General features: G+C 35.6%; 1 protein-coding gene across 1 annotated transcript; it reads left to right on the plus strand.

The window, feature by feature from the left end:
• The first annotated feature begins 1,443 nt into the window (after window positions 1-1,443).
• LOC112021016 (uncharacterized) lies at window positions 1,444-10,569 on the plus strand. Its single transcript, XM_024053613.2, is given in 8 exon segments — window positions 1,444-1,735; window positions 1,826-1,983; window positions 2,282-2,441; window positions 7,654-8,087; window positions 8,280-8,636; window positions 8,639-8,791; window positions 9,275-9,377; window positions 10,123-10,569. Coding segments are annotated over 8 exon segments (1,632 nt in total). The 5' UTR covers window positions 1,444-1,607; the 3' UTR covers window positions 10,262-10,569.
• The last annotated feature ends 2,198 nt before the right edge of the window (window positions 10,570-12,767 follow it).

Here is a 12,767-nt window from a genome sequence, read left to right on the forward strand (position 1 = left end):
TTGCTTAATCAAGTAAGAGAGTTGGCTTATTTTTTGCATAATTTGAGAAATGAAGTGGTCTAAATTAATGGGTTGATATTTCATAGACATGGCAGATCCTTGGAGGCGGCATTAATTTGGTTGTTGTAGTAGACAAGGCCAGCCACTTAAGGTCAGCTATGTGTGTTTAGACAAAAAAAGTGTAGTGCATAAAAGTTGGGCCACAGTCAGCCAAAGAATAAAAGCTCTTTTGGGGTGAAAATTTCGGGTACAGGACCTCTTCCATGAACCTAAGATGCTACCAGTGTCCCTTGCCCACTTGGTAGCATGCATAAGCTGGGCTCATGCAAAAGGTTCTAAAGAAATTGATTTATACCCTCCAAACTACACCTCCTCAATTTCCCCAGTATGTAACATGAGCTTGGGCTATGTTTAAAAGAATAATATATAATATACAAATGAATTATGCCCACAATGAGGTCAGGCTCGATTGAATCAGAATCTGTCGCGAAATAGATATCAACAGCTACTACCACCAATGTTGGGTGAAGTAGTACCTTTCCCTTTGCCATGAGGGCTTGGGGGTTATTCATGGGCTTTGAGGTGGGGTTTAGGTATTAAAAATTAAAATAAAATAAATTAGCTGAGACAAATGGCTTAATGAAAAGAATTATGTTGAGTCTTGAGACTAGGGATGGCAATGAAGTGGGGCGGGGTTGAAAGATAGGATCTTCGTCCCTGCCCCACATGACGGGGAAAACTTTCTCACCCCATCCCTGCTCTTTGGGGCCCCGTGAAGCCCCACTTTACCTTGTAAAACTCTATTTTTTGTTAATTTGCCCTATAACTAGTACAATTTTTTTAATGAAACCTATTTCATTAATATAAATATACTTGAAATTACAACTAAATTTATCCCATCAAATCAAATCAATTTTTTAGAAAAAATTGAATAATATATCCAAGTGTTTAACAAGACAATCATTAAAAAAAAAAAAAAAAAATCTTATAATATAACACATAACAAAATAAAGGTAGAGAACCACATTAAGTAAAATAAAATAAGTTAATATTGATATGTTTGTTTAAATAGTTGGGATTTAGGGTATGAAAAATTTATAATTATAACCCTTAGCAATGCAAAGCGGGGCTAAAAAGTCTAAACTCATCCCCGTCTCGCCCTGTCTCGTGGTGCGAGACTAAAATCTTGCTTCATCCCTGCCCTATCACCTTTGCGAGACGGGAAAAACCTGCGCGGGACAACCACTATTTCGTTCTACTTTTTTCTCTTTTTTTTTTTTTGGGAGGAATGGAGAGACTAGAGTAGAAACTAGATATATAAAGTCCAAAGACACAAAAGAAATGGCGGGAAAACAAGTGGGGCTCGGAATTGGGGAGGGAAAGTAATAAGAAAATAACACAGTAAAAGTAAAACCCCTGACCCCGAGAGAGTAAAATAAATATAAATATAAATATACATACATAGATAGCCATAGCATAGAGGTTATTTATTATTCCTCTGGTTTGGTTTGGTTTGGTTTCCGTCCAAAAAAGAAAGGAAAAAATTCCCAAACCCTTGAGAACAAGTAGAAGAGGAGAAGTTTGAATTGTGGCGGCGTTGGTTGGTGATGGCAGAAATCGAAACCCCCCTAGGCTTGCTAGACGAGATCCAAACCCTTGTCTCCGACACCCTCCAAGTGGTTTCTTACAAATGGCTCAGTCGCAATTATTTGCTCTCATCAAATGCTGCTAAGAGGTAATTTGTGTTTGTGTTTGTGTTTATTATTATTATTATTATTGTATTCAATGCAATGAAAAGAAAGGCAAGTTGATTTATGATTTATAGGTTGCTTTGGGAATTCGTTGAAAAACACGGAGGAAGCGGAAGCGGAAGCGGTGATGGGTCGGGATTGGAACTGGAAGTGGTATATACATTGTCTGGATGGTTGAAGAATGATTCCTCTAATTACCATATAACCCTTGTTTCCTCTCCTAAACTTTCAGGTAATAATAATAATAATAATCTTCTACACCCTATTTTTTACTCTTTTAAGAATGATTTGTGCAAATTGCTTAGTTACCCTCCCAACAAACTTCACGATTTCTTGCTAATAGATTTAATACAGGGCATGCTCACCCATTAGATACCAGCATCATATTAAAAAAAAAAAAAAAAAAAAAAAAAAAAAAAAAAAAAACTAACTAACTAACTAATTGAGTCCCATGTGCTGCAGCACCTTGCTTTTGCCAACTCAAAAAAGTCGTGAGAAACTAATATTCTCTTCTCTTCAATTTTGTGCAGAAGCTAAACAAGAGTTTGATGGCAATTGCTCAGTTCAGGTTTATAGTGTGCAAGCTTCTGTTCCAAAGGATCCAGCTGCACTTTGGAATCCCGAGTTTGTACAAGCTGAAGAGCTCTTTAAGCAGTCATTTAAGGTTGACAATTGCTTCAGAGATAACAGGTTAGTTAGTGTGCGTGTGAAGCTTGTGTGTGCCTTGCCATTCATTCTTCATATCGTAATATGCCAAAGGTCTTTCTAGTTTTTATCTGTAGACTTTGCTATCGTTTTAGATTTGGCTGGTTACTGTAGCTATTTAGTCTCTAGCCTGATCAGTGCAAAACTGCAAGTGCACGGTATTATAGTTAAAACTGCAAGTGCACGGTATTATAGTTTTATAGTAAAGTGATGAGAAGAGTATCGTCCTCAGGATTGGTAACTTACTTTTGACAAATACCAAAATTATGCTAATCTCGATTTTATCTAGAGAAGTCACTAAGGTTTTTGTAATTAGAATTTAAAATAAAATCAATTTAAAGAAAATATGCAGAGGAAAAAAAATGTTGTTCGAAGATCAAATTAATGGGAAGAAAACTTCTAGGAAATCGATTTCACCTAATCCCTCACTATGCTTTACTCATCTAGCTAATTGAATTTAATTCTCTCTGTTTGTTAGCAATCTCCAAATTGAACCAAAAGCCTCTTTCGATAGTCAATTGGAAACATTTCTGTTCATCATTTTTACATAAGAATATGCAATTTAATAAAGCAAGACAGCATTAAGACCAACGATTTTAATACTACATAAGTGCCGAAATATTCAAGATCTATCCTATAATTCCCTCTTTCAACAACGAATCACAAGATTAAAATCATCTAATTAATGGCCAGTTAATTAGAAGCAATAAGCTCAGAATAAATCAGACAAACATGAAGAGAATTAATTCAAATTAACATAGAAAAGTAAGCTTAGTTCGGAACTAGATTACATCGTTTTCCTAGAATAAAGAAAATTTAGTTCATGCTAAAGTTAAACTCAACAGAAACGAATTCACCATAATGTTTCTGAGAAGATTTGAAGGAAAAAATGAACACAAAAATCTGCTTTAGCCTTCCCTTTCTTTCTGCGTCAGCTTCAGCATCTTTTCTGCTTCAGCCCTCTCTTTCTTTTCTGTTTCAGCTTTTTTTCTTCCAGTTTCGGCGCCCACACTTTCTGCTTCAGCCCTTTTTCTGTTTCAGGTTTTTGCGTTTTTTTCCTCCCTTCTTTCTCTTTCAGTTCAGTGTCCCTCTCCTCTTTTCTGTTTCAGCGCCTCCCCCTCCTTTTAGTTCAGCGTGCCTCCCTTCTTTTTCTTTCACGTGTTGCCCTTTTTTTTCAGCCCAACACATTGCTTCTTCAGCCCAAAACATTCCTCTCTTCAGCCCAATATTCTCTTTTCAGCCCAAAACGTTTCTTTTATTTGAATAAATCTTCATTTTCTTTAAATCTGCAATAAAATTTAAATAACAATAATGAAGTTCAAAATCAATAAAAATAAATAAAATTAGACTAAAGTTTAAAGTTGAGAAGTGATAAATTATGCTAAATTATGCAAGTCGTCATAGCCAACCAGACAACTATTTTTCTTTTCTTTTCTTTTCTTTTTAAGACAAAGAGGGAGTGCTAGAGACGGAGAGTGTCCTTTTACATGGTGCATCAAATTTTAATTTTGATTTTATGAGGTAAAGATTAGCTGATGCTGACACTGGTGACTCATTTCATTGGTCTGAAATTGTTGTTGATTTGATTTTATGCTAGCCATGAACCCAACCAACAAATAGTTCATATCAAACACCAAACCAACTCAAACTCCATCAAACCTTACCAGATTCATCTATAAACAGAACCTCATGAAATAGTTAGTCCTCCCTAGACCAGGCTTAAACTCTTCTCTAGAATTATGGAATGGTCACCATGTACCAGTTTTGAGGCAATCCCAAGATTTGTAAAACATCAAGTAACCCTCAATCTTCAAGGAGTAAACTGCAGTAGTTCCACTTCAGTCCAACCCTAACCCCTATATTTTGTTAATTTGTAAAGATGAAAAGGGACATGGGATTCCTAGTGAACCCTCAATATCTGAACTCTTGAGTCAAGTGCTTTAAATGTCAAGGCTTTGTCACATTGCTGCCAAGTGTCCCATTAAAGGCCTCATCATTGATGGATGAAAACAGGAGTGATGAGGAAGATATAGAATAACTAGTCTATGAGTCTAACAATACTGAAATCCATGACATAGATGAAGAGCGCAAGGAAGAACTTGAGAGAGAAACAAGCAAAAATTTCAATTCCCTCCCACAAAAATTTCAAACAACTATCCCATCACTTGGGCTACAGGCATGAGTTCTTTTTAACCAACCCTAGTTTAAATCTTCTCCCACTATCACTGCAGTGGGTCATCTTTTGCTTCATTGACTACTCATGCTTTGAGTGAAGTTTTTTGGATGTTTGGGATTGTTAGGAATATGATAATAATTGTTGTAATCCCTTTAATTAGGTAGTTAGTTAGTTGAGATTAGGATGAGTTAGTTAGGATTTGGGCACATGTAACTCATTTAAAACATGGAATAATTCTTAGAGCACATGTTGATTTAACTAGCCAATTATCTTAAGTAATGTGGGCCAATGAGATTAGAGCTAGTCTCCTATAAATACACGATTGTAATTCACATTAGATATTGAAGAATAAACCAATTCATTTCTTAGTGCATCTCCTCTCTCTCTCTCTCTCTCTCTCTCTCTCTCTCTCTATATTTTCTCTATGGAGGGTGACTACCTCGAATTAAGTTATTTCCCCTACAATTCTCATACATTCCACTACAATTCCTACCCATCCCCATTAAGAACCAACATGGATTCAATGGCTTTGTTGGAAAAGGCCACCTCTCTTTTGTTTGGATGGCAGAATTGGTTGGGGAAACATTCTTCTAATGTTTGGAATTTGGTACCAGCATGTGTGATGTGGTTAGTTTGGTGGGAAACAGTCACACCTTTGAGGATGTTGAGAGACCTATAGATCATTTGAAGTCCTTCCTAATTCGGAATTTGTTTGATTGGTCTCAAGTTTGGGGTTTTACGCAATGTACTTCCAATTCTGATTTTCAACATTCTTCTAGTATTTCTATTTGATTTGCTTGTAATTGCTTCTAGCACTACTTGTTCATCATCACAAACATAGAGTACTTTTTATTGATAAATTTTTCGATTATGTATATGAGTCAATAGAGACATATGCACATCATATTTTGGGGTTGTCCAATTGGTCAGATGACCTTACCAAGCTGATTGGACCCACCTGAACTGAAGCCCAGCGGTCAACTCCAAATGGATAGGACAGTCGGTTACAGGTCTTAGGATTTAAAATTTTGATTTTTCGGTTCGGTTGACAGTGGGGTGATTTCTTACCTGATGAAACCAACCCAACCGTTAAAATGAGGAAAAGGCTTACTAGTTATTTGTACATGCCATGCTCTCATAAGTGGAAAATATAATCTTATCAACAATATATAATTTTTGATTTGATTTTAGACTATTCTATCTCACTCAAACTGATCTATTGGATCAGATTACTCTCTTGTATCTAAAAGATTATATAACTCTCAAAATCTCAAATATCATATCTCTCTCTCTCTCTCTCTCTATAAATTTCTCACCATGATGGGGATGTCTTTGTCACTCTCAGTCCAGAACCACTTCAATGATGCCAATATCTAGAAGATTTCGAGCTCTAGGTAGATTTTTAGGTTGTGTGATTTAAGTTTTGGGTAGATCTGGTGAGCAATACAAAAAATTTAAGCAGATTTGTTTAGATTTTCTGTTTTTTGGCTTTTTTCATGTGGCATGATACTTGTAGAACTGTGTTGGGTTGCTGGAGATTAAAATTTGTGGATTTTCGTGGTTGTAAGGTTTGATTTTTGTTTGATTCATCTCTCTTTCTATGTTTTGCTTTTCCTTCAAACCCGAAATCACCTAATGAATCTGACCCACTCAACCAATGGCCTGAGCCACTGGCTCTGACCCAAATATTTGTTCAGCTGCAAGTCCATTTTCCGTTCACCCCATCCAATTGGGTTGGGTGTGGGTCCACCCCAAACCCAATCCAACCCGAACCATGGACATCCCTAAATCATATTCATGAATTGCATCATGAGGTTAGTAAGAAATTTCAAGCAATTGATAGTCAGCATAAAATTCAGGTTTAGTCATGTTATAAGGAATTTTTAGTGGATTATGTCATGGTCCAATTAGGCCTGAATTGCTTCCTTACGAATCCATTAGGCATCTGCAAGTCTATAATGTTGGACCGTTCAAAGTGTTTGAAATGGGTTGGACCAAGTTCGGATATTATTGACTTTTCATCTAATTATGGAGTTTGCTTTGCCTTTAATATTGAGGATCTATCACTGTCTAACAGCCATCCCAGAAAAGTTTTTGATGAGCTTTCCCATGATCCCATTAAAACCCTATGACTAATCCAACATCACAAAACATTTATCTTAGCACATAAAGAACAATTGATGCTATTGTGGATAAGCAGATTGTTTCCACTAGGAACATAGGAGTTCAACCTTTCTAATTCTTTGAAAGGGACAACCAGACTCAGATTGCACTTGGATCCAAAATTGAGTTGTAACAGTTTTACCCTAATTTGCTTGAGCACTACCTGTGCCATGGGGAGCTACACTGGATGGGGTTAAGTTTCCCCCTCTGGGAGAGTTGATGTTATCCCTAGTGATTGCTTTCATTGGACCAAATTTGTTATTAATTTGATGTTAAGCTATATTAGTACATGATACCATTTGAATTTGAGGATTTTATGGGATTTGAGTGTCATTTAATTCTTTCCTTATTTGATACAATTTGGGAGCCTATATAAAGGCCCTACCCCCCTGAGAAAACATTCTGGAGACGTTGATTTGATGAATAGAATTTTAAGTTGGAAACTTTTTGATGGCTAAGTGTTGATTCATAGGTTTTCCTGTTTGGTGTTGATTTCAAGCCACCCTAAGTGTTGATTCTTGGGTTATATCCTGTCTTTTTTGTTCCACTTGTTTTCCCCAATTTTTCTTGAATTTTGAGCTATATCACTAGCCCCTAACCACCTAAAACATAGAAAATCCTGTAAGAGTTAAAATCAATAAGCCCTTTCACTAATATTACTTCACACTTCATGTAGTCTTTTTGGACATTGTTTCTGAATTATTTATGTTAGAAAGAATTAAAAGAAAAGGTTGATAAAAGTAATAGTGGTCGATGTCTCTTTGGTGAGTAGTAATTTTAGTCTTTCCAGTCATGGGCCACATGCATGAGTTTACATGTGCTTGTTCTTCCTTGATGCTCACTGCTATCCTTCTTCAGGTTTTGTGGGATTTCCAATTCCTTTGTCAAGCGCAATATGGAGGGAACACCTGTTAGCATTGCAAATCCAATGCCCAAAACTGCTGGAGGCCAAGGGCAATCCAAAAGCAATACTATGCATCAGAATAATGTGGTTCCACCACCTCAGCAAAATAAAGTGCAGGAATCTAGCCCAAAAGTTGTTCTGCAGACTCTCAATGTGGTACAAGATGTCAAAAGTGAATCTGATGGCACAGGGGTTCACAGTCAGAGTACCAAGCCTCCTTCAGATAAAGAAAAAGTTCCTCCCATGACTGCTGGAAAAAAGAAAGTCCAGAATGGTAAAAGCTCTTCTGGCACTGGGGGTTCATTGGCCAATATTTGGGGTCGTGCATCTGCAAAGTCAAAGCCAGTAGTCCCTGTGGAAAATAATAATGTCCTTCCAAATCCAACTGGTTGGTTTCCATTCAGATTATACTATGCTGTTAAAATTTGAAGTCTGTTTGACAATAAAGAAGTTAGTATTGACAGATTTTTCCTGAGATGAATTGCATAATGCAAACTACTGTTCTACATTTAATATTATTTTCTTAGCTCACATTTTTCTTTTACCTACTAACTATTTTCTTCCTTCTGCATTTTAATAGCCAGTGCGGAGGCTCAAATATGTGCTCGTGAAGCTGTAGAGGGTGGCAGCAGTGATGATGATGGTCAAGATGTCAATTTTAAGAGAGCCTCCAATGGTGAGAGTGGTAGAAAAAGGAGGGTTGTTTTTGATTTCTCAGACGAAGATGAATATGAAGATGCAGTCAGTTTAGCATCACCAGATATTCCAAAAGTTCAATCATCTCAAGATCAGAAACAAAGTACAAAAGTTTTGGTTTCAGAGAAATCCAATTTGAACTTGGACAAGCAAATAGAAGATGAACTTGAGGTTAAGGAAGAGATAGTTACTGACAAAGAATCTAACCAACCTCTGAGAGAGGATTCTTCGGTTATCAGTAAGGCACAAACACTGGAACTTCCTCAAAAGAGAAAGTTCAAAACTGTATTCCTGAAAGTGATGTAACTAAGAAGGATAATCTGAAAATTGCTGCTCCAAATTCCCCTAAAAGAAAAAAGGTGTTGAAGACACGGATCGATGAGCGGGGAAGAGAAGGTAAACACATTCTTAGATGCTTCAGGTTCAAAGGAGACCTGTTTGTATATATTATCTGCTGTGGTAGTCATAGTTTCTTTTTTGGGAATTCACTACCTAATCCATTTAATGAAGTCAAGACAGCTTTCACATTTTAATGGATATGTAAAACAAATACTTGTATCTGCTCTTCCTAGGTAATCCATCTTGGTACAATAATCGCACCCAATTTGTTTAGCAGTGGAGAATTGTTCTTATTATAACTGTTTGATATTATTTTGTTTTGGCTCTTTTAAGTTCAATATTCTTAAAACCACTCAATAAGGTGGAAGGTTATATTCTATAGGATTACTAAAATATTGGTCACATAACTATGTTTCTGCATATAATTTCTATAAATGCTCTATGTTAAACAAACCATATGTATAGCCAATTTTGTTAGTTAAAAAAAAAAAAGTTATACTATTCCTTTATTTATAATTATATGTTTATATCTTGCTCCAGTAACTGAGGTAATCTGGGAGGGTGAAGAGACAGAAGCAAAGAAAGCCGACAGTAGTATGACAAAGAAAACTGACAACTTTGCATTGAGCAATACAGCTAGCAGGTTACTTATGTGCTTCATCTTTTCCATCTATGTTTAATAAAAAATACACTTCCACATATCTTGCATGTTTGTACAGGTTTCATTGATAAATGTCATGTTGGTTTGATGATAAACTTGTTCTATGATAAATATAGCAAAAGAAAATTGTCCATCTCTTGGTCCACTTTTCATTCATTTTAAATAATGTACATAGTTTGATTACTGGGACTACAAATCACTGCCTTAAAGATGCACACCTGTATCTTTGGGGCCAAATCTACCTTGTGCTGAGAATTTTGTGGAATGTGCAAATGGTGCCAAATTGCTTGGGTCATTTCTAATGGAGGTTACCTGTAGTCATTATTGCAATTTAGGCAGTATGGGCCTTACAAATAATATAGGAAAATCAAACTTCTTGCTGTCGCATAAAAATTGTGGGGGAGGTGCAAGGAGCATAAGTCAGATGCTTGCGAGTATATGTAGTTATTTCTTCCAACCTATGGTCAATTTGTAAGCACTAGTTGAGGCATTAGTGTGCTTAGTGTGTAATGCCTTTAAATACTATAGGAAAATTAAAGTAAAAAATTGACATCTTGAAATACTATCTATGATGACATCTTGAAATACTACAGGAAAATCAGAGCAAAAAATTGAAAGACTGATTTTTTGCTTTGTGTATGCTAGATTCTCCCTGTAAATACTATCTTTTTAGCTGAAATATAGCTCTGATTGATTAGGCTCTAAATGTTTGGGTTTATGAATCCAGGCCTCCTGCAGCTAAGAAGTCACCAACAACAGGAACCACGGCTCCATCCAATCCAACAGGTAAAGCAGGAAATAAGAAAGCAGGGAGCTTGAAAGATCCTAAGCAAGGCAACATTCTTTCATTCTTCAAGAGGGTTTAAGGAGACGTATTGGATACTTAAGCGAAGTGCCAATGTGAATAGAGAACTATATAAATTGATGGGTCTTTAAATGCTAGTCTTCATGTAATTATTAGGTTCTCTTGAGCAATTTAGTCTGGGTTTCTTTTGGTTGGAGGATTTAAGGGATTTTGGACAAAAGGTTTGTTGCTAGAGCACCCTGTGCTTTGCTAAGGAGGGAATCAATGTATTTGCGTTCCTCTTACGTTTATCCATAAGGTACCTACTCTAATTCTTTGGGAAATGTCAATGTAATGATGGTTTTACAAAGAGTATGTTTCTTATTGTTACATCTGTTTTTTTTTTTTTTTTTTTTTTTTTTTTTTTTTGGGGGGGGGGGTTGGGGGGGCGAAAATGCACTTGTCTCTACATTTTGGGTCAATTTCTATTTTGGTCTTTACTTTCCTATTTTATCACTTTTAGTCCCTAAAATGAAAAACGCGTTCATCCTTACTGTTACTTACTTAACAGACATTGCTGATGTGTCAAACGAAATACAGTATTGACACAATAAATGCTAACTCGGCCACTAAAATAATAATAAAAAAATTATTTGCCAATTTATAAATGCCATGTCAAGTTAGAATTTTACAAATTAATTTATCAATTTTAACAAAAAAGAAAAAACAGAATTAAAAATCATCAACACATGAATTTAGATCTAATGTCCTCTTCATCAAGAACAAGAGTACAAACCCAGAAAATCGAACACAAAACACAATACATCATGAACAAAATACCCACAAATGCTAACAAACCCAGCTCAATCTCTCAGGCATACCAACAACAAACACACAAAAAAAAAGTCTGAATCTTTAGTCTTTTTTGTTTTCTTCATCTCTAGTGGTTAATCTTTTGTTTTCTCTTACTCAACCAAATAAGCCAAATCCCAAATTCAAACCAAACCCAAACCCACCAAGCCACTCTTCATCTCCACCGCTTTTTTAATATAATTGATTCATCCATGTAGAAGAATATTCCAAGATTTGATACAAGCTCATCTGCTACAGCAAAATCTTCCAACCTTTTGTCAAACAGAACTATCCATTTCACCTAAACAACAATTGTTATATATATAATGAGACTAGTTTGCCGATTAGCAATGTAATTAGCTAAAGCAATCAACGACACAACCTTCTTTGGATCAAACCCATCTAGCTGATCTTTTTCAACCTCTTTGTGAGACCCACCTCCTAGAATTGCTCCTAAAACCACAGTAGCTTCAAGCAACGCTGCCGTTTTGTGTAAATGGATAAACTCAAGGGGTTCCAAACCCACATCAGAAAGTCCCTCAGAACATATATCAACCACTTGGCCTGCAACAAGTCCTTCTGTCCTAATTGACCTCGCAAGCTCTTTGACGGCTCTGATATCCCTCGTCGGCGGCACACCCACCGTAGACACCGCTATGTGCTCAAAAGCAAAGGCTAAAAGCACATCACCTGCGAGAACCGCGACTTCCTCCTCCACCCGAAACCCACCTTTAATCACCTCGACCTTCACCTTGAGTTTGGAGACTTTTGCAGAGAGAAATAGCTTGGAGAGAGTGCTTGAGATTTTCAGAGAGAGAGAGAGAGAGAGAGAGAGAGAGAGAGAGAGAGCTTGGAGATTTTGTTTGAGGAAGTTACTCAAAAAAATCTCAATCTTTAAAATTCAAAAGTAATTTTTTTTTTCAATTCAAATTAAAATTGATAAATTAGAAATTCTTTGTTTATAAAGTTTTAAATTAAAATGCTAAAGTGGCATATTTTAAATACCAAATAATTTTTTTTAATATTATTTGAATGGCCAAGTCAGCATTAATTATGCCAGCACTCCGTTTGCCACATCAGCAATTTTCGTTAGTGAGATGATAGTAAAGACCAAAATGAAACTCATTTTTCAACTTAAGAACTAAAAGCAGTAAAATAAAAAAGTATGAATTCAAATAAAAATTGACCGAAAATGTAAAGACCAAAAGTGCATTTACGTTTTTTTTTTTTTTTTTTTTTATATATATATATATATACCAGATAAAGAGTATGTTTTTCTTTACTTTTCATTTATTATATGTAACAAAATGGATTATACCGGATAATTTGATCCTCAAAAGTATAATTAAGGATCATAACTCATAAGTATAGAAGAAACTTGAAAATATAGGGCCGTTTTTACTGTTATTTAAACAACAGTTTTCAGTGTTTAAACAATATTATATGTATTTTCACATATTTTTCATCCACATGTATTTTCAAAAAATACAAACAACGTTACTAGAACAATATTACTAATTTCATTTTCTTTTAAATACAAATAAGAAAAAAAAATAAACAAAAAAAAATTAAAAATAAAAGCTAAATAATACAAAATTTTCTTAAATTTACAAAGTCTGAGGTTCACTAATTGAAACTATCAAGCCCTAACCTTGTGAAGAAAGAACTTGGGAGAAGAATGAAATAAAGAAAAGAGCAAAATGCAACACAAGTACGGTTGTTAAGTCCCCCAAAAA

Source organism: Quercus suber, unplaced genomic scaffold (genome assembly GCF_002906115.3).
Source record: "Quercus suber isolate HL8 unplaced genomic scaffold, Cork oak 2.0 scaffold_82, whole genome shotgun sequence".
Classification (NCBI taxonomy): Eukaryota; Viridiplantae; Streptophyta; class Magnoliopsida; order Fagales; family Fagaceae; genus Quercus; species Quercus suber.